Raw genomic sequence first — 22,459 nt, 5'->3', positions numbered from 1 at the left:
ATAAACTTTTCAACAACTTAGTCATGAAATTCCTCTCTTACATTTTGTTAATCCTTTTATCTTTACAATCCACTTTAAGCTTAGTTATCATTAATCGTGGTAGTTTCGTAGTTGTTGTCTATTGGTTACCATCATAAACTTTCTGTAAATTAACACTATGTTACTTTGTGAAAAAAAAAATCATTTGTTTCAAATTGTTATTTTAATTTAGATATAAACTAATTTTAACTTTATTTAATTTTTCCTTTTATTTTTTTAAAAGCTTATTGATAGTATATATATCTGTTCTCACATAATATAAGGAAAAAAAAAAATACAAACTAAACTTACAAGAAAGATAATGGAATAAAGGACATTGCGTGGCTCAAATCTGTACACTCTTTCATATCTTATCCCATTTCTGACAATTTTATCAACTAGAGCATGTTATCCACCAATTTATATTTGTAATAAATATATAAAAAATACTGTATCTCCATTTAAAAATCTGGAAAACACGAAAATCAAATAAAGAAATACACACAGAAGAAAAAAAACATTAAAAAAAATTAAGGACATTCTTAATTTTTCTTATAAATATGTTAGATAAGAATAATAAAACTGAAGAAACTTTCTTACTATATATAAACAGAAAATTTATCACTCATTCATTAACGTAAATTTTTGCTTTCTATACGGAAAAAGGATCGTTTGACATTATTTAATGATGATTTAATAATTTATATAAAAAGTAAAATAGTTTTAATAAAAGTTAACTTTTATATTTAAAAAATAATAATAATTATGAGAAATAATATCAAATAATAATAAAAAAAGAATAATATCAAAATAACAGTGTCCATATAATATTTGTGACAGATTAAAAAAAAAAAGAATAACATTTATCTCACATGTTTTGTTTGAAACACTCTCTATTTGGATTAATTTACAAAGCAATTGAACATTGAATTACTTTTTGATATATAATTTGAAAAGATGAAATAAAGAAAGAAAAGAGGTGAAATGATGAAGGGTGCATAAAAGTTGAAGCAACCTAGGTGGCCCTGTGTTCCCTCTGATATGACTCATTATTTGTCTCTGAGATTAGTGGTTCATGTTGCAACCCTTCTTCCAATCTCTTCTCTGAATCTTCTTTTCCACCATTTCTGTATATTGCATATAGCACCAGTTGCATAGCCCCCAGTAAAAATCCACTACCATTTGGCACCTTTTGTTTCAATATATATATAACAAAGTAGTGATTAGTACTTTAAAGGGACAAATTCTTCAAATTTTTAATTCAATTTTCTAAAAACAAATTCTTGAACAATTTACTGATTTTTAGATAGTTATTATAAAGATTAATAAACTTATTTGTGATTGAAATTTTGAACTTACCCCGAGGATAACATCACGAACAAGAACAGCGTATAACAACCAAACGCCACCGTTTAGGAAGAAGAAAAATGAAAGCAAGAATGGCATATATTCCACACTTTTTGTAGTCACTACTGTTTTCTGAAAATGAATACAAGAGTTAAAAGAATGATAGTTATTGATTAAAAAGCAAAATGAATCGGAAAGTAGGTTAATAACACATAGTTAATCTTCTACTAGTAGTTAATAAAAAAAATAGTTTAATTAGTCGGATGATACACACCTTTATTTAGATGTATCAGTTTGATACTCACTTAACAAGATATCAATTGAGTCTCAACTTTTAAAAAATGTCTCAATTAGGTCCTTTTTAGCAAAAAGTTATTAACATCGTTAATGATGTCGATATTTAGAATGACTTACAAAATTAAGTATTGATATTTACATTAAAATTTAGTGGTAAAAATCATGAATTAAGTTAACAATTTTAATAATTTTTGTCCAAAAAAACCTCGATTAAGACACTTTTTTAGAAGTTGAAACTAAATTGACACATTTTTAGAAGTAGACACCAAACTGACACATTTAAACAAAAGTGAATATGATCTAACTAATTAAAAAAAATGGTTCATTTCTTACATCAAATTTCATAAAATAGTCTGTGTAAGATAGAGGAAGATTTTTAAACCACGTACTCTCTTATCATTTAATACTTAGAATACTTTTTCAACCTAACAACCATACTTTCTTTTTGTTTCTTAATCGAGGGTTATACTTAAAAAATGTCAGTAGTCTTTCTTTTTTACGAATAATCAATAGTTTTTAAAATAAAAATGTTAATAGAAATCAATGTCCCATTTTAAAAATCTCAAATAAAAAACCATTTTCTGAACATGGAGAAAAAATAGATGAATTTTTTTTATTTATTTATTTGAGGATTGATTTTAAGATTTTTTAAAAGGAAATAACCTAAACTTTTAATGGTGGTAAGAGAGAATTAGAAGAGAAAAGTGGATGAAAAGAAGTGGGTGTGGTATGATGTAGTTGTCAGTGGTGTAACTAGTAGGTGCAATGCTATTTATCACGTGCTGGATCTAGTTCAGCAAAAAGCCATGATTGTTGAGCAAGTGGGAGAAGCTGTTCAAAAAATCTATGACCAGTGGGACACAAATTCCATAACGAAGAAAACCAAAGAGAAACAGTATCATGAACAAGGACATTTTGGAGGTTTCTCCAAGAACATAAGAAAAAAAGAAACCCTTTTAAATAATCGAATCCTTCGATCAGAAACATGCAACATTAGATTGCCTATTTTTGATGCATCAATTTCTGCTGTCTTTTGCAGCTTCTATATATATAGAAACTGGTTTATACTTATAGGTATAACTGAATCTTAATCAGTGACATGTAAGTTTGAATCTGTGTGTGAAATTTGATGAAAAAAATTCAAGAAAATAGAGATACAGAACTAGATTTGGTGAAACTTACCATGACAGAAAGAGGTGAAGAATACATAACAATGTTCAAACCTGCTCCCATAATACCAACTGCACCACTACGAGAATCTCCTTCCAAAGCTAAAAGAGTCGTAGCTACTGCTGCTGCAAAGATCACCACATCCAAAATCACAGCCAGAATCGCAGTTCTAGCCTGAAATTGAATCAGATTGATGCATCACAACACCACTTAATTCTGTCTGAAAAAAACTTGTTTACTACATTTTTTGCATTCAGTGGGAGAAGAAATTAGTGGATAGTCTCTTAGTGGATAGAACAGAATGTCTAAGAAAATTTGTTAATATAGTCTTTAATCAGACTCTGATACAATGTTAAAAGTGAGCTTTAAGCTTAATACAATTTCACAAAACTGACATGTAAGGTAAGAATTACACCCACTTATATATTATGAATTGATCTTATCTCTGGTCGACGTGAAACTTCTAAGTTTATGTTAATATATCGATCAGAGTAATATACTTACTCTGATTCCTTTTGGTGCATATATGAGAAAAAGAATGATGTAGATTGTCTCGACCAAGATGCCAAAACCATTAACAGTTGCCACTAGGTACTCTCCAGATTTGATGGTTCCATAGTAAGTCCAGAGAGAACAGTTAAGCAATGTGCAAATGTATGGAAGGCTTGAGAAATCTTCGGTGGATCCGTGCTTCGTTATTTTCCAAAATGTTGGTCTGCATCAGTTAGCAATAAATTTAACATCAGATATCAATCAATATCTATAAATATAATCTAAAGATCAAAGTAACAAAAGGTGAATTCTTCTGGTTTAAGAGAACTAACACAGGAGAAAGAAACATGAGAATTGAGATGATGTTACCTGCATCAAACAAAGAAAAGAAAAGTCATTGATGAAACACCCTTTTGGGGGCATAAACCGAGAGTGTCACAGGAACAACGAAAATGTGTACTATGTTGTTGTGTGTTACCTATGACTCCGAAAACGAAACTGGGGTCTTCCATATGATGTTTTGCAGAAGAAATAAAGTATAGGTTGTTGTTTTGAGAATGGTTAGGTTGAAATTCTGTGTCTGTGCATATATTTATGGAAGAAGATGGGTGAGAAAGAGGTGTTGAAAGACTGTAACCTGTGTTGGACAAGAATTGAAACTTGACAACGAAAATATCATAAGAAATTGACGTCAAAACCAGAAAAATTATTGCTCCTAAACAGTGGCTGGTGGAGTTATGGCCACTAGTTGAGACAGGTTTTTTCCCATCTCAAAATGTGTTGTTTTTAACACTTACACGTTTTTTAGATAACTTAAATCAGGCTTTAGGGTACAGAATAATTGCTTTCACAGGGAAAATTGTTTTTTACAAAAAATTTTTGTAAAGAACCATTTAATGAATTTATTTTAGTAATACATATTATATACTTTAAATTAGTAAACTACTAGTAGTGAAAGATAAAGTTTTCTTGAAAATTTTAATCAAAATATTGTAACAATATTCACGATGTCTGTCTCATTGATTTGCCATGATGAGTGGCCTCACGTCTTTTTATAGAAAAAAAGGTTAAGTAATTAAGAACCACAAACTTTAGTCATATATAAATGAGAGAAAAGAAAAAAAACACGTGTCTCTATCTTTTTACACAACTTTAGAGAGTTTTTTTTTTTTTTTTTTTTTTTTTTTTATATCTATAACTTTTATTCAATTTTAGATTAGATTATATACTTTAGGTGCTTGTTTTATTTTTCTATTTAAAGTAATTTTAGTTCTATTTATAAAATCATCAACCAAGTAATGAACGGCAAAGATGATTTCGGATTGTCGTTGTTATCCAGATTTCATATTCAAAGGAATATATATGGAAAATGATTGTGTTTATAACGTAAATAGAGAAAATTGATTTAAATTAAGAAAAAAATGTCACAAATGAAATGAACCACAATGTGTTAAAACTTGTCAGGTGAAACATTTATCATTTGAAATATAATTCTGACACTTGTCAAATTTGTACACAGAGAATGTTTTTATCTTTGTTGTTTTGTTAATTTTCTTAAGTTCTTAAGATTATTCCTCGTCACGTATATTAACTTTTATATCTTCTTTAAACATTCATGAGTTTAAAGTTTTTTCCTCCTTTTTATCAATATTAAGATTAAGATGTCTTAGTCAAATTGAACTTATATTATAATTCCAAAATTTAAATTCATTTTTATATTAATTATTTTGTTTTATACCTTAACTCATTTTACTCTATTTTCCAAAAAAAAAAATTATTTAATTAAAATAAATATTCATATAATATATGATATGCTTGTTGTAATAAAAAGCTTGACAATAAAATCTTTAAAATGCTTAATAATAACATTGATATTTATAACTTTATACAAAATATATATCAAACAACAATCAAAATTAATTGACTATTAACAAGTTTCACAACTAATTAACTCCGATGCAAATCAATATTTATCAAATTTAAAAGATAAAAGTTCTTTAAAGTCCATATAATGTTTATTAAATTTAAAAGTAAACAACTTAATATATAAAATATCTCCATTTCCTTGGTTCTTTATTTATCTCTTGTCTTTCTCCGAATTATTCTTGTCATGTCTCAATAATATAGGCAAGAACAAAAAAAATTCAAATGAGTGACGATTTTAAAAAAAAATCTAGACTCATAATTTGAATAAAAAAGAGAACAAAATTTTAAAATTCTCCCCTTAAAGATTTTTTCTCAATCATTTTATTAGAGGAATTTAAAAGTAACTTCATTTTTTTTCTTTTTCTAGCATTTCTTTCTTTCTAAACTCATTTTATTTTTCTCTTCCTCTTTCTTCACAATATCTGGATTAAAAAAAACTATTTCTTCATATTTTTTTCAAAATTTTATATTTCTATTATTTTATTCTCCTTTTTCATAATATAGAAGGAAAGTGTGAGCCTTCAAAGTATGTCATGTATAAGTTGGTGGTCCTTTTCAATTGGAATATCATATTATTTTTTGTGTTACTCTTAAAAGGTTATACATATTTTTTTTCCTCAAATTCTTTTTATAATTTTTAAGGAATAACTCTCAATCAACCTATTACAAATTTGTACTAAAAACAAAAAAGATATGTAATAAATTTATCGTGAACTCAAGTTGTCGAGAATAAAGAAAACTTCAAAGAAAATTTAAAAATAGACTGAGTATCAAATCAAGAAATAAGTTAAACTAAGTAATTTTAAAAGACCAAATAATGAACCTGGAATTATATCAAGAAATTTGGAAAACAAAACAAATAAACTAAACGATTAAAAAAACATTATAAAAAATTAATCAAGTCTTATTAAATTATTGTAAGTAATTTGAATATTTAATAAATAACTCGTTTAGAAAACCAAGATATTGTAAGACCACATATCTCATAACACTATACCTACAAATAGAGTCAAGTGATTAAGAACTCAAAGAAAAAAAATAATAAAATATAATTCAAATTCAAAAGTTGACGTAAGAAGAAAATATTTAAAGAAACAATCGATAGAGAAAAACAACTCACTAATATGGATTTAACTAATATTGAAACTATAAATTATTAAACATAAAAATTAGATTTTATGACAATTTAGTATGATAGTTATTATTTATCTAAATAAAAATTGAAAGTCATTCGTCAATAGAAAGAATAAGAGATTATAGAATTCAATTCACATGAATGTGCTTCGTTTGCATCAGATGATGACGAACGATCAGATTCAATTCGAAATAATTCCAAATTATGATTTTGGTAATTCAAGACAAAGATATTCATTTGACTGAATTAAGCTATATCAATATTTTTGTGGGGAATGAAATAATCACTTTTTTTTAACCAAACATTAATAAACCCATAACTTTCATTCAATATTAAAAAGTATATTTTGAATCTAATTCAATATTATAAGACTAACTTAAGACGAAGTTGTGCCCACTAATTTATTATAAATTAATTTTATTTCTTCAACGTTAAATTCAAAACTAAATAGACATAAACTTGCAAAAGAAAAAACTTAACTAAGTTCAAAATGAAAATAATCATTTAAGGATAAATACAGTCAAATAAAACATAAAACTTAAACAAAAATACACAATCAATTTTTTGTAGTTAGATATCTTAAAATCTTTTCTTTCAATTTTCTCGAAAGAAATTCCAAACTTTTTTATGATTTTTTTTAATAAATTTGTAATTTCTTTTATGACACAATTACTCAAATTTTCTGTATATTATTATGATGTTCTCGAATAAATTCTTTAAATGAATAATTTGTTTTTTTTCCTTGTACATATTATTTCACGTGAACATTTAATAAATATGACTTAAAAATCAGTAAATTTTAATTCGGTGTTACTATATATAATACATTTTATCTCAAGTTGATGACATATCAATTTCTTAAAGAAAGTTTCTTTCACCATTAAAATTTTTTTTTTAAGGATTAAATATGTATTTTATCTTTAAAATTTAGTGAAAATTATAATTAACTCTTTTTAAAATATTTATGTTAATTTAGTCTTTCATTAAATGTGTAAATTTAATTTTTTTAACTAAATTTCATTAAGTTTATCATGTTTTATAGTACCTTTTATTTTTTTTCCTGTATTGACTACTATGTTGAAGGTTAAAGTACTTAATTACAAGCATTTAAACTACTAAACATTGAATTAATATCTTGACCATTTCAATTACCAAACCAATTTTAAAAATATTAATCTACTACACTACCTAATTTGTTTCTTTGCAAGGTTCTCAGAGGTGTTCTTCACAATTAAATTTATATATTTATCAAAAATCCCACTACTATATTCTATTTTGAAATAAAACTCTTAAATTCAAAAGAGCCAATTTTACTTTATTTGCTCCAAGAAATATATCTTCCAAAACAACGAAAAAAGATATAAGTTTTCCTCATTTTGTTAAAAGAAAAAAGAAGAGAGAAAGTGTTAAACTTTGTTTTATAAATCATTGCATATTTTTTATGATTTAGAGATGATTTTGAAAAATGTCTGTTTTTTATTTTAATTTTTTTGAATAATAAAAATAATAAAACAATGGACACAAAATCCTTTTTAAACAAGTATGAAACATGTGAGAGTCACGTTAATAAAGCCCCCCTTTAAGTCTCTTAAATATATAATTCTATTTATCAATAATATTTAAAAAGAAATTACTTAAGGTAATGAAACACATTAATATTGTTATAGGTTTTTTAAAAAATGAATGTTATTAATTTTTAAAAAGTTTCATTTTTAAATTATTTTTTAGCTTAAAAATATATATTATTCAGATACGGTTTCAAAAATCACACCACCTGATTCCGTCACTTCCCCTAAAAGCTAACCAGAGCTCAATCGGAGATAGAGAGAAAAAGAAAATAATGACTGAAGAAGCGAAAAAGAGCATTGCCGGACCTCTAACGGTGAGGCCCAACACCGATGACCGGAAACCGTCACCGTTACCGGCCGTCCCTCTGAAGAAGGTTATCATCAAGAGCGCCGACATGATTCCCGACATGCAGAAGGAGGCCGTTGATATCGCCGTTGCCGTTAGTTTTAACAACTTTCTTTTCCATTTTCTTGGTTGCATGGTTCACCCTTTTGGATTCTGTTTCTGGGTTTGTTTGTGCTTACTGTGTTGTTTCGTAAAGGCTTGACTTTTTTCGGATTAATCAGGCCTTTGAGAAGTACAATGTAGAGAAAGATGTCGCGGAGCAGGTAAAGAAGGAGTTCGATAAGAGGCATGGCCCCACTTGGCATTGCATCGTTGGTCGTAATTTTGGTATTTCCTTTTGTTCTTTTTTAAATTGTTATTATTTGTATTCAATGATTTTGGTACTAGGGTATACTTTGATTTGTGGTTTATGTAATTCTTCTCTACTAGAAATTGAGTAGATGTGGATCTGTGTAAGTTAATCCTTGTTTGCTTCTCTGCATGATTGAAATTTAGAAGTGATGCTGAAACCTAGGTTTTTGCTTTTGTGGGTGCATGTGGTTGATTTTGTAGTTATGGAATAAGATTTTGCAGCCTTCTTCTTAGCTCGATTAACTAGCGGAATGGTATATGAATATGTAGATTAGTTGGTGTGGTTTGTGTTGTATTAATGAGTCACCATGACTAATGTACTTCTTTGACAGATAATTTGTTCCACTTTGATTGTGCCTATAAGCTGTAGAGGATGGGGTTTTCCTTTATTGGTTTGAGAAGTCTTTTCTTGAATCAGTGGTTAGTGGAGGAGAAAATGGTTGAATATAACATTGGCTATTTACATTTTGTGACAGGGATAAATGCTCCCTGATATTTCATGTTAGTGTCCCATGATTCTGGTCCCTCAAAATTTATAATAACCAGGGGTCTGTTTGGACAAGCTTCTTTTTCCCAAAAAAGTAGGTTTATGTTAGCTTATGGATAAAGTTATTTATTTATTTATTCTTTGTTAAAAGACCTTATGGAAAAGAACGTCCAAACAGACACAAATTATATTTGCTACTCAAATGCAAACTTAACGCATGGAGAGGGCCTGCCAGGTGGGATGAAATCACCAATGTTCTGCATTTGTACAGAGGGCAAATATGTGGTCTATCGCTTAGATTAATAAAGAGCTAATGACTCTAGGGAGTGCTGGGATTCTCTAGTAGTATCTAGTTGGAAATTTGCCAAAGTAGTTAATCTGTATGTATGATAAAGCTTTAGGGTTTTTAGTAGGTATATGGATTGATCTCTTTTTTATTCTGCTTTTTAAACTTTTTAGAAAAAAATTAGTTGATATTAATATTCTAGGCGAATGATGTGCTCTGTCTTTCATGAAATATCTTACGTGAGATAGAAGTATCGAAAATGTGCTTAAACGAGAAATTCATCCTAGTACTTTCATTCATCTATAGGAGTTCGGTACATCAAAGATACAGAGAAAAGTAATGATTAATCCTGCACATATAGGTCGGATAGGTAATACAATGCATAAATTACACAATTCTGACAATATTTTCCATTTGTTTTCAGTTACCCTGTTATATCAAGGATATATGCCCGTTAGACTGACTCTATTAGCAGTTAATTATGTTATGATTAATATAGGTTAGTTAGTCCATTGGTGGGTTACATAGTGAGTCAATATTCATGGTTGAGAAGAATTCTATCTTGTGATTTGAGAGGGAATTTTTCGTAGGCCCATAATTAAAGTGCTTCAGGGGAGGCAAAGCTGAGGGACAAAAGCTAGAGGAAAATGGGCCTTAAAGGGGCCTTTGGGTGTATGAAAGTGGAAAAGAGCTTGTGGCAAGCAAGGAGGGAGAGAGAGAGAGAGGCCTTGAGAAAGGAAATAACATAATTGCCAGGTGGCAGTGGTGGAGGAGGTGGGGGAGGCAATGGAAGAGGGGGATGTGGGAGTCATGCTAGAGATAAGGAAACAAAATGGAGGGTGTTAAATAGATTATCAAAATGGTTCAGGGTGGTTGGTTTCATGGTAAGGAAAGGCGCTGGTTCTCTCTGAGCAGTTTAACCTCCTTAGCTACTGTCTTTCATTCTTCATTATTGTAAGGAGCACTGCTCTATTACAATACCATTTAAGATTTTATCTGTGTTCTTTTGTTGTAAAATTCACCGCAAGGAGGAATTCATCCGTAGGTGGAAGTGTTCTCGTAATACAATATTTTTTCCAGTTTTGTTTCATCCGTAGGTGGGATGTCAAGAGTTTTTTCAAGAAGCCACTAAACTGCCACCTACTGGAAGGCGTGATCTTACTAGAAATAAAGGAAAGGTCTCGATTACCTTATATCAAGCCCTATAGGTACCCCACCATCTAAAGGATGCAATAGAGATGTTTGTGAAAGACATAAGTAAGTGCAAGTCTATTCTCTGATTTTAGATTAAGAAATGGGAATTGGAGTTTTTTACTGATTGTAGAGCCCTTCCATAGCATTACTACCCACAGTAAATTCCCAATTCAGGTTATAGAGGAGCTCTTGGATGAATTGTATGGTGTTATGATTTTTTCAAAATTGGTTTCTAAAATCTAGATATCACTAAATTATAATGACGAAGAGTGATATTCATAAGATGAAATTCAGATCTTATGAGGGACATTACTAGAAATAAAGGAAAGGTCTCGATTTGAGTCATCCATTTTCAGTGATAGAAGGTTTTGATGTATTCATTTCAGAAATCATTCACCTTCATGGTTTTGTGAATTTCATTGCTTTGGATAGGTATGGGTGGTCATGATTGAATTCTAGAAGTACTTAGATTTAGGATAAGACTCATTGATCCTGTTAGTGACCTCCGTCTGCCCATTCATTCTTTGTGCTAGCATCACTTACAGGATCAGTGAGTCTTATCCTAAAGTGGATTATGTGTGGGAAGAATTTTGGTTTAAAATTGTTCCCACAATGTATCTCTTGGTATGGATTCCATTTAAGGCACTTTATGGGAGGGATACCCCCACCCACCATAGTCTAGTATCATTTGGGAGGCAGCAGTTTTCTGGATAAGGTTTTCCCTGATTTTCACCTTGAGGACAAGGTGCAATCTATAGAGGGTTAGTATTGATGGGCCTAAATAGACCTATAGGTGTATGAGGTGAAAGAAACAAGTGGAAAGAGTAGTGGGATCGAGATGACAATTGGCTGCTGGCAGTTTGAGAATGGAAGAGGAGGATGTGGTAATCATGCTAAGAAGAGATGGAGAAAGGGGGGGGAATCACAGAATGGAGAGGGCATGAACAGATTCTTGAAAAGTTTCAAGGTGATTTTGGGGTTAGGAGAGCAGCTGGTTCTCTCTTAGCAGTTTATCACTCGTAGCTAGTAACTCAGTCTTCATATTGTAAGGAGCAGTGCTCCATACCATTTCTGTTTAACAATTTTCTTCATATTTGTCTTAAATTCTCTGTACTGAGGAAGATCCGTATGTGGTAGTGTTCTCCCAATATAAATATTCATTACTGTTTTGTTTCAATTTGATTTCTACCAAAATTCATGTTGTGGGAGTCCAGGGAATCAGTTGTGCTCTTTTCTGTCAATAGAAAGAAACTATTATGTCTACTATTAACTAAGTGCTATTGATATTGCAGACCTAGACTAGCATGTATGAGAGTAGAATTTGATAGTTTTCAGTCTTTCATATATTTGCTTGAAATGTTCAGTATCATCCAATGTACTTGTGAAAATTTTCTAACATCCATATAAGCAGTTGCACTTGCTCAATATTTCAAACTTGAATGTAATGTTCAAATTCAATGTCAGCCACTAGGATTTTGTGATAACGAGTGTTTATATGGAAAATGATATGATATGATTTGATTACAGAACTAGTTTGTTAAATATATGATTTGATTACATTAAATAGAAAAATATGATATAATATAGTATGACATGATTTTATTTCATCAAATCGGAAATATCTTTGCAGATATTTCTCATTATTAGTTATTGATTTTGTTCCTTATTAGTGTATCTCTTTTCATTATAAATAAGAATTCTCATGTGTATACTACACACTATTACAAGCAATTCTTTCAATATGCTATCAAAGCCATACCATCCTCTGTGACATATTTTATTGGTAATTCGCTGTTGGGAAATGACCTTTTTCGTAGACACATTGGTCCTGACTGTCACTTTGTCTCTCTTTTGGGTGTACAATATCCACTGTGGCATTATTTTCTCTCTGGCAACTGCCATTCTCTCCGAGCATTTTTGTAGCTGTTGTGCCCTTTCAGCATTTTTGTGCCCTAGCAACCTGAACTGCCGCAATGACCTAGCTCTGACAACCAGAACCTTGAATACCGAGTTTTTATTTTAATTTTCTCTTCTTATACCTTTTTTTTTTAATCTTTCCTTTGTCATCCGTCTTTCTTTCAAAATTCTGCTCCATCTAGTTGCTGCTCTGTTTTTATTTTAAATTTCAGAACCTGTTTTTTGATTTTTGTTCTCAGATTGCTTATAAAACATTGTTAAGAACTAAATTTAAGAAGAAAACAGTGTTTCATTGCATAGGAGTACCAAAGGGTTGAATTATTTATATACTTTCCCGACTCTAACAGGTCCTTTCATAATTCCTAGCTTCTATTAAGTTTAAATTTCTACTCATGCTATATTGTACGCGTAAACATAGTCTCGGCCATGACCAGAATAGAAGAGTTGCTATTCGCACAACAATTTCCTACAACATTACTTTTTCACTCTATATCTCTCCATCACATCACTCATCTGCATACTCTTGTCTTATCCCATTGTAACAAAATTGTAGGAAGTTGTATACACATAATTTCTCTAACAAGAATCACTTTCGACAGATAATCCTATTTGCAGTTTCTTTTCTTCTTTTCTTTTTGAATTTTTTAAGCCAATATAGATGAGAATGCCACTATGATTAGATTAATGATAGCATTTTACAGTTATTCATGTTAACTTTTAAGTGCATGTTTGGATGCGGTTGGGGGGGCTCAAAAGTACTTTTACTTCCAACAAAAAACCAAGTAGAAAATGAAACTCGTGCCATTGAAACCACAGTTACTGGCGCTAGAAAAACTGAGTATTGACATGATTAATGATCTACTTTATTACATTTTCTTGTCAAAACATCATATTCTTTTCGTTTTTGCAGGCTCCTACGTGACTCATGAAACAAATCACTTTGTTTATTTCTATTTGGATCAGAAAGCGGTTTTACTTTTTAAGTCTGGATAAGTCCAATTGTGGTGGCAAAGAAGATGACAGCAATGAGATTTGTCTTGTGATTATGCTGCTGATGTATTCAGTCCTCCATGTATCATTGTGCTTGTATATTTCATGTCATGTAAACTAGTTCTCGGTTTGGATATCAACTTAAGGATCACTTCATTTTGAGATTAGTGTTCTTTTCTTCTCAGGATTTTTTTAAGAAAATATCAATTAGAGAAAAGCTTTCTGATGCATGTAATAATATTTTCGGGGATATTGTTTCATGGAGTATTTTTTGCATTTTGGGAATATTAAGTAAGAATATTTATTCCCATATTTCTTAAAAGGTTATAAAAAAAGTTTTGGACATCTTTCATTCTCAGAAAAGTTATACAGAAACATGGCTTCGGTAAGAGGGTCTTAAAGTTAGATTTCTACAGGAATATGAAGTTATTTTATAATGTTCTGTAACAATAGAAAGTATTTCCAGAAATAACAATAGTTAACCAAATATATCTTTAAGCATGCTTAATAACCACATTTAAGTTATAATACCTCAAGAAATATATGATTCTTAATAATGCAATAACATTGTAACTAGTAAAACTCTTCACCGAATGATGTTATTTAGGCGAACTATAAAAATAAATATACTGATATTTAACTGATAAAAGATAAATCTTTGTATTGAAAGCAAAAGTTTACATTGAAACGTAAAATAAGATAAGATTTTTCCTTAAAACACTAACCAACAAGTTGCAAAAACATTGCGTAACATTGAGCAATAAGTTACAAAACCAATTACCTAAGAAACTCATACTATCAAAATTTGTAATGAAATGGTGTTGCCATGCATGAGACGCACGGGTACCAAAAGACAGAACAACAAAGTTCATCCTCACAAGCATCATTCAATCAATCCCAGCCATTGGTCCACCTAGTTTCTGTCGTGCAAGGATTCGCATCAGTAGACCACACCAACTATGCTCCACAATCCTTTTACATATTCTTCAGAACACTTTATTTTCGTCAAAATAAAATTCTTAAATTCAAAAGACACCAATTTTATTTATTTATTTATTATTCAATAATAGAAACAACATATTCTCCAAAACAGTGCTTATGGTGGGCCTTTTGCTGAACTCGGAAGCATTCTCTGGAGTGTGTGGTGTGGTGTTGCTGTTTCTACACTTACCACTGCAACTCTTTTCTTTCTCCTGCATTTCTCAGCTTAGCCCCCCCACGTCGCTTTCACTTCCCGGAAACCCAACTTCATCATCAAAATTTCATATATCACACACAGATAGATAGAGAGAGAAAGAGGGAAATTGTAAAAATACAAAATGAGTGAAGAAGTGAAAAGGAACATTGCCGGACCTCCAACGGCGAGGCTTAACACCGATGACCGGAAACCGTTACCGGCACCGGCCGTTCCCCCGAAGAAGGTCATCATCAAGAGCGCCGATATGATCCCCGACATGCAGAAGGAGGCCGTTGATATCGCCGTCGCCGTTAGTTTTAACGACTTTCCTCTCTTCCTTTTCTTTGTTGCGTGGTTCACCCTTTTGGATTCTGTTTCTGGGTTTGTTTATGCTTGCTGTGTTGTGTCGTAAAGCCTTGGCTTTTTGCGGATTAATCAGGCCTTTGAGAAGTACAATGTGGAGAAAGATGTTGCGGAGCAGATAAAGAAGGAGTTCGATAAGAGGCATGGCCCCACTTGGCATTGCATCGTTGGTCGCAATTTTGGTAATTCATTTTGTTATTTATTGTTATTATTATTACTTGTTCTAAATGATTTTGGTACTTAGGTATACTCGGATTCGTGGTTTATGTGACTCTTCTCTGGTGAAATTGAGTAGATCTAAGGTTGTGTAGGTTGGTCCTTGTGTGTTTGCTTCTGTTCGTGGTTGGAATTTAGAACTGATGCTGAAACCTAGGTTTGTTGTTGTTGCATATGGATGATTCTCTGGTCGTAGAATAAGATTTAAAGGCTTTCTGCTTTCTTATATTCTCCAGCGGAAAATTGTGAGCTGAATGGTATATTTAGTTTAATTGGTGTAGTTTGTGTTGTGTTGATGAGTCACAATTACTTACGTACTGTGGACCTGTGGTGTGTGGTGCGTTGCTGGGGACAAATGCTCCCTGATATTTCATGTTAGTGTCGTGAACTTGACTTGATTCATGTAGGGCCTGTCATGTTGGATGAAATGTTCTTGATGATGCTCTGTATTCTTAGATACGGTCTAATTGATAATGAGCTAATGAAAAGTGAGGGTGCTACAATTTTCAAGCTATTATCTAGTTGGAGATCAGGAATTCATGAAATCATCACTGGATGAGTTGTTTTGCTGCGAATCACATTGCTGGGCCATTACTGTTATATATTCTTCCCCTCTTCATCTGTCTGTCTTTCATTTTCTATGGATATCTTAATGTCAACACTCCATTCTACAACCCTGGTGCTTGTTAACAAGAACCTTTTGAAGATCGAAAAAGTATTTACAATTGATGGTTTCTCTTGAGTCTTAAATACCTGTCAAGTTCAGTGCCGTTAACCTTTAAAGTATCGTCCAGTCCATAATGTGAGGCGTTTGCTCAAATATTTATGTTGTGTGATTGCACATATTATTATTCAAGTTCATGTTAATGAAACTATTGTATCTCTTCGTAATCTGGTAAAATAGCAAATATATGAGCATGATAAATCTTAAGGTTCTGAGTAAGTCTATGAATTGGTCTTGTGATCTGCTTTTCAAACTTTTAGATGATTCGCTAGTTGATATTAATTTTAAGCAGAATGAAGAGCTCTTTCTGTCATGGATTATCTTTTCCATTTGTTTTAATCTTCTATGTCAATATCTGGTACATGTATTGAGTAGAATTTCAAACACTTTCGAGATAAGGTTGTTCATAAAATGATATAATCTATTGCAAATTTGCAATTGCTAAAATTAAACTGACAAACCAACTACCAAAAATACCAAAAAATCAATCTACCGTCTTTCCCTTAACAGGCACTGCCTCTATCTGTTCTCTAATTCATCCATTATTTGTGTTATCTATTTTTGTAAGACCATACTCATTTATCTATGACAACATTATCATCTCTATAATACTTATCTTATGTTCTTGGTATCTCATTGTCCAACATTTGTCACTGTAGAGCATTATCTGTAGATGTTATTACACGATGATGAAATTTTCATCCAAGCTTGAGTGACTACTTTAAACTGCTAAGAACACCTCATTTATTCCTCCATTTCATTCATATATCTTGAATCTATGATTTTACCCCCCCTCTATCACTTCATTAATAGTTACTTTGCATGATAGATCCAAGTAACCACATTATGGAATTGTAGCCATATTCTGAATTATTTATAAGTAAAACCTAGAATTAACATGATCACATTTTCTGTCCATGTAATGCAACTTCAGCAAAGTTCTTTGTTTTCCATTTACATTTGACTTCATAACATAACTCCCTATGTTATCCAAATGTAGGATTAGCCATGTAATGATTTGCTTAACAGCACAAACTAGGCAGAATTAATTCTAAATTATTTAGTAACATGGTCCCAAAATGTGGTTCTTCCATCATCATTTTAAAGTAGTTTTATTGTTAAGTATTACAATTTAATCGAGAGCATTTGTTTCATTACATGGGAGTATCAAAGGGTTGAACCATATATAAACTTTCCTGACCCCTGCATTCAGTTAACAAATCCTTTCACAAATCAAATTTTAATCAAGCTTAAATTGCTACTCGTGCTGATGCATGCTTAAACATAATCCAGGCCATGAGCATAATAAAAAAAGAGTTATACTGATACCATTAGCACAACAGTTTTCTACAATTCTTTCTCCATAACTTTTTCACTTGCTATCTCTGCATGATATAATTAACTTAGTCCATACTTTTGTGTCTTATCTTCACATCACGTGATTATTAAAAATAACTGTACGGATTTTTTGTGTGAAAATAATTTCTCAAAGAAGAATCAGTTTGGCAGATTTTGAATTTTCAAACTCAACAGTGTCACATACTTGCACACAAAAACATTAGACAACAAACACTCATAGAAAGAAGCACTAACATGTCAGAGTTGTAGCAATACCTGTGTTGTTGACACCTAATAAACCCTTTGGCTACTCCTAGTTTCATTTTGCATTCTTTAAAAAATGTTATACAAACATTGACGCGAATAGTCTAATTTATCTGTTATTCTTATGCCATTGAACACTATTCTTTTTTCAATGAAATTCAGATTAATGCAAGTGAAGGCAGTTTCTAGTTCTTTCTTAGCTTGGTAATACTTTTGCTACAGTTACTATTAAAGTGAATTGATGGAGTTCTCTTCCTTTTTGCAGGCTCATATGTGACTCATGAAACAAACCACTTTGTTTATTTCTATTTGGATCAGAAAGCGGTTTTACTCTTCAAATCTGGCTAGCTTTATTGTGGTAGCAAAGATGTTGAGAGCAATGGGAATTATATTGTGATTGTGCTGCTGCTTGCACTCCTCCTTGTATTAATTCCACTGACATTCAAAATCTTCGCTGGACATTCTTCTTCTTGTATATTTCATGTAATGTAAACCAGTTCTTGGTTTGGATATATATATATATATATATATCTAAGGATTAACTTAGAAGGGTTTTCAAAGAAGAAGATATTATATCTTAAAAATGAAATCTTTCTGAAGCATGCACTGAAATATAAAAACAATGACAGTAGGTTTGTATCTGGTTATGGAAATTACTGTAGGCATTTTAGATAATAGTTTTGATCTGTACTGTTTCAACGTTGACTTTTTTCATCATTTGGTTAATGTAATTTTTTTTTTCTGTATGGAACAAACTTTTAAAAAGGGAAATGAACAAATAAATAGCAAATTCTTCTGATAAAGTTTGTGATTTTTCGGAAAGATTGTGATTTTTAATTATTATTTATTTATTTTTTAAAATATAAAAAATTAATTTTTATTAAGACTATTTTATTTTTAAAAAAATTGTCAAATGTTGATCTATTATTGTAATTTTTTTTTCTTTTTCATATAAGGTTTTAACTGACAAATATCAAGAATCACTGATTTTATCCAAGACAAGGGATGTTAAATTTAAGTTGCTAGAATAGTAATCAGTTAGTAAAATAAAATAAACAATCAGTTAATATATATATATATATATATATATATATATATATATATATATATATATATATATATATATATATATATATATATATATATATATATTATAAAAGTATGTTGACAGTATAAAAAAAAGAAAAGTAGTGTGACTTTTATACTGATTAATAAAGAAGAGTTTTTTTATAAATAAAATGATTATATATGATTATTGAATTAATTGGTTCTGGATGAGTTAAGTTTTTGAGGTTTGGGTAAGAGAAATTCTGAAAGAGCAGCCGAAGAGAGTGTACTGAAGATAAGAATTCTGAAACGTGTGCAGGGATAACTTCCTCCTGTATCTTATAGGTGTTACATCTGTTATATGGTCAACACCTTTTGCAGCCTCTGTCATACATAAAATATCAATATATCTATCACACCTTTACCAAAACTAAATTATTAAATATAATTTCATTTTACCTGTTTCCAAACTTGTGATATTGAAAAGTGTGTAATATTTTTAACGAACATATTTAAATAAAATTTTATTTGATTCCTTATTCAATAATTATCTATCAGTATAAGTGTTTCCCTGTGAAAATTCAAGAACTGTAGAATAACAAAATCTCCAAGCAACATTGCTGATAACCCTCAGAATTTCCTTTTACTGATCTGAAGAAGCCTCTACATGCAGCATCAGAGTTATATTTGATAAATCTGAGTTTGAGTTTTTATTTGGTAGCTATGTTTATTTCCAAAGATAGAAATTCCACTGATTTATTATCCTGTTATAGTCTTATATGTCTGTTCTCCAGCTGGCACACATCAAATTATCATTATTCGGATTCATCCATGTGAGAAGAAGTTGCTTGTTTGGTACAAAATTTCCAAGCAGTACTATACTTACTGTGCAACCAAAATCCAAAATTTTCTTCATCTTATTCCACCACACAAAATATTGATATTTTGGTGAATTATTGCATTCTTCTAAGCATCGCTTCCTCTTTTCAAACACTTCATTTAGTTAAAAACAGAAGACAATCAACTACTTGTCCTCTTTCCCTTTCTAATTACATGAAAATGACTGATAGATGGTTGAAAATACTTTTATTTATATATCATAAATTTATCTTATCTCGAGTTGATCTAACAACTTTTTTCGACGTTCAGTAAAAGATTACAGTAATGACAGAATAATATAACATATCCTGAAAACATCGATGATTGAAACAAATGTTATAGTTTCTAATCTATAAAAATGCTAACTTATCAAGTTCTGAACAACAAAAAGATGTTATAACTTCATCATAGATATTCCCCATTCAAGTCCAAGGTTGCTCCAAAACATCAAACTCAGTGCATCAAAACCAGATTAGTACTTAGTTGACAAGCAAACATGGCATTATATGCAAAGTTGCCATTCAGGGTTAGGCACAAGCCAAGGCATACACACTACAAAATATGATATATAAACGAAATGCTCCTGAGAAGAAAAATATACCTGGAGTTGATCAAGTTAAAAAAAATGCCACTTTTGAGAGTTAAAAACATCAAACGTGCTATAGAATCTTGTACGACAACCCTCTAAATGCGAGTCACAGGAAAGAAAACTTGAGCAATAGTAACAAGAGTTGTGCATTGTCATTTTGGTTAAAAACAAAGCCATCAATTCAATGCTTCTATGGGACTCACACACACACACACACTCACCATTTGCAAAAACTACCATGATCCTCATTCAAATTTTAACATTCATGACAAATAGAAAACCATGGTCCTGATGAGTCATACCCTATACACACTAGTGGAAACATGTTTGACATAATAAGTCACATTCCAACAAAGCAAATAATGTCTCAGACACTCCTAAAACCGTGACCAAAAAGAAAGGGTCAGGACTTTGTCTCCGGTTTGTGGACAATAATGATAGAATAATGTTGTGTGGACATTAAATTTTGGTCCAGGCTAAAGAAACAGGATAAAAAGGAAGAAGTGATAATGTATGTGAAATGACAAAAAGAAAAAATGAAGAGAATAAAAGTTATTAAATGAGGATCTACACTACTGAGATATTTATGTGCCATCATCATTGATAGTTGAAAACCACAACACAGTTTACTATTACAAAACATAACATCAGTTTGATATTTTCTCTATTTACCGTATCACATCATATCTTGAATCATATAAGAAAAAATTATACTGACATTTTATGTTAAAAGTGTACTATATTGGAAGGAAGAAATACAGATACAAAAAAAAAATAGACAGAAAGAAAGAAGAAGAAGATGAAAAAAAGAGAATAATATAGTAGTTATCTTTTTTTGTTCACTTCCATTTTCTACTTGTTTGTGTGGATAATGATGGGTAGTAGTAACATTTAACACATGCGTGTCTATAAAACATTAATATTTTGGATCACACGTACGGTTGAAACCAAACAGGTTGGAGAATGGAGCCACATAAAATAAAAGTTGAAAGGACATTTTGGCTTCATACTAGGAAGCAAAAGGACAAAAACTTGGAAGTTATTACTACAACACACAAGCATGGGTAAAACAGGAACCTAGCTAAAAAACAAAACAAAAAAAAATAAAAATCCCCCATTTTTGGTCAACCACTATTTTCTCTCTATTCCACCATGGCTAGGTCATGACTTCATTCATTCATTCATCCATCATCTATAAGCAAAAACCACCCACTCAAATTCTTCCTCCTTTCCCATGTCGACGAGCTTCTGAGGAGGAACCAGACGATGTGGGACTCATGGCAGTGAAAAAAAACTTCTCTTTCTCAAAACTCTCTTCCTCATCCATGAAAATCTGCTTGCACCTGCACTCCACGCTGCAGAAGGCCCTGTCCCCTCTTCACACATTCATGTTTATAGAAGCAGAGAAGAATAAACTCATTTAATGTGTGTGAATGAAAAAGCAAACAAAAGATCTTGGCTTTTGTCAGAACAGAAACCAGAGAGAAACTAGAAACGAAGAAGCAGAAGCAGAAGCAGCATGCAGTATTTTAAATAGACTAAAACAAGATCTGAGTTTGAAGAGAGAGTGAAAAAAAAAAAAAAGAGTGTCAGAAAAGAAAGAAAACGTTAAGGTGAGGTAGGAACGTTAATACTCACTTGTACATGTAGATGTCTTTCCCAGGTAAGAGTCTCTTTCTGCAGAGACAACATTGGTGTAGAAACGTTGGTTCCTGAAAATGAGAGTGCTGAGAAGCATTCACTGCAGAAGAAGGAGAGTGTTTGTTCATGCTGCTAAACACCGTCGTTTTGCTAATCACTTGTGGAGTTTTCTTGCTAGCACTACCTTTCTGTGCTTCTAACACTACACTCAGACCCATCATCTTTCATTCTACGTTTTTTCTATCACTCTTTTTCTGAGAAAAATGGAAGAAGAGAAGAAGAAGAAGAAGAAGATGAAGAATGTGTTGGAAGAGATAATAGAGAAGAGAAGAAAGAGGGGTCAATGTGGTGGGTCCCCTACAGCTACGGAGCAGTAACAAAGATCAATGATTTGACTGCTTTTGCTATTCAACTGCCACGAATAGGTTTTTTTTTTCTCATTTTTCTGGTTTTTTTTTTTAGGTTAATTTGGGGTTGAAGGTTTTTGTCTGGTAGTGATAATGTTCTGCTTGAAACACTTCTGGCTGATGCATGCATCCATCTATTATTAATAAAAACAATACAGCATGAGTTTTGTATCATACTCTCGGCTACATTTTCATCTTTTTATTTTATAACATATATGTAACTTTATGTTTTCTTCTCGGTAAATATTTTTCTGTAGTTCCTGTTCTTCTAAAATTTCAAACTATTATTC

At 31.1% G+C, this 22,459-nt stretch overlaps 4 protein-coding genes across 5 annotated transcripts; 2 read left to right on the top strand and 2 right to left on the bottom strand.

The window, feature by feature from the left end:
- Nucleotides 1–837: 837 nt before the first annotated feature.
- SWEET17 (Nodulin MtN3 family protein) lies at nucleotides 838–4,000 on the bottom strand. Its single transcript, XM_028046612.2, has 6 exons — nucleotides 3,803–4,000; nucleotides 3,657–3,693; nucleotides 3,337–3,547; nucleotides 2,845–3,006; nucleotides 1,378–1,497; nucleotides 838–1,207 (listed from the first exon to the last, which is right to left on the bottom strand). The coding sequence occupies exons 1-6, from the start codon at nucleotides 3,834–3,836 to the stop codon at nucleotides 1,034–1,036; spliced, it is 738 nt and encodes a 245-aa protein (XP_027902413.1). The 5' UTR covers nucleotides 3,837–4,000; the 3' UTR covers nucleotides 838–1,033.
- Nucleotides 4,001–8,147: 4,147 nt separating this feature from the next.
- Nucleotides 8,148–13,784, top strand: LOC114162208 (uncharacterized). Its single transcript, XM_028046023.2, has 3 exons — nucleotides 8,148–8,393; nucleotides 8,521–8,626; nucleotides 13,445–13,784. Exons 1-3 carry the CDS (start codon nucleotides 8,226–8,228, stop codon nucleotides 13,525–13,527), a joined length of 357 nt encoding a protein of 118 aa, XP_027901824.1. The 5' UTR covers nucleotides 8,148–8,225; the 3' UTR covers nucleotides 13,528–13,784.
- Nucleotides 13,785–14,622: 838 nt separating this feature from the next.
- Nucleotides 14,623–18,155, top strand: LOC114162312 (uncharacterized). 2 transcript variants are annotated; one of them, XM_028046158.2, is made up of 3 exons: nucleotides 14,623–15,011; nucleotides 15,141–15,246; nucleotides 17,872–18,155. In XM_028046158.2, the coding sequence occupies exons 1-3, from the start codon at nucleotides 14,844–14,846 to the stop codon at nucleotides 17,952–17,954; spliced, it is 357 nt and encodes a 118-aa protein (XP_027901959.1). In that variant the 5' UTR covers nucleotides 14,623–14,843; the 3' UTR covers nucleotides 17,955–18,155. The 2 variants fall into 2 exon arrangements, with proteins under 2 accessions (XP_027901959.1, XP_027901958.1); XM_028046157.2 differs by having other exon boundaries at nucleotides 14,638–15,047.
- Nucleotides 18,156–21,006: 2,851 nt separating this feature from the next.
- LOC114164530 (uncharacterized) lies at nucleotides 21,007–22,048 on the bottom strand. Its single transcript, XM_028049240.2, has 2 exons — nucleotides 21,760–22,048; nucleotides 21,007–21,497 (listed from the first exon to the last, which is right to left on the bottom strand). Exons 1-2 carry the CDS (start codon nucleotides 21,981–21,983, stop codon nucleotides 21,335–21,337), a joined length of 387 nt encoding a protein of 128 aa, XP_027905041.1. The 5' UTR covers nucleotides 21,984–22,048; the 3' UTR covers nucleotides 21,007–21,334.
- Between the last annotated feature and the right edge of the window lie 411 nt (nucleotides 22,049–22,459).

This window comes from Vigna unguiculata, chromosome 9 (genome assembly GCF_037176805.1).
Source record: "Vigna unguiculata cultivar grain cowpea cultivar isolate G323 ecotype 2 chromosome 9, ASM3717680v1, whole genome shotgun sequence".
Classification (NCBI taxonomy): Eukaryota; Viridiplantae; Streptophyta; class Magnoliopsida; order Fabales; family Fabaceae; genus Vigna; species Vigna unguiculata.
The sequence above is the reverse complement of the archived record's forward strand: the minus strand, read 5'-3'. Positions and strand labels throughout refer to the sequence as shown.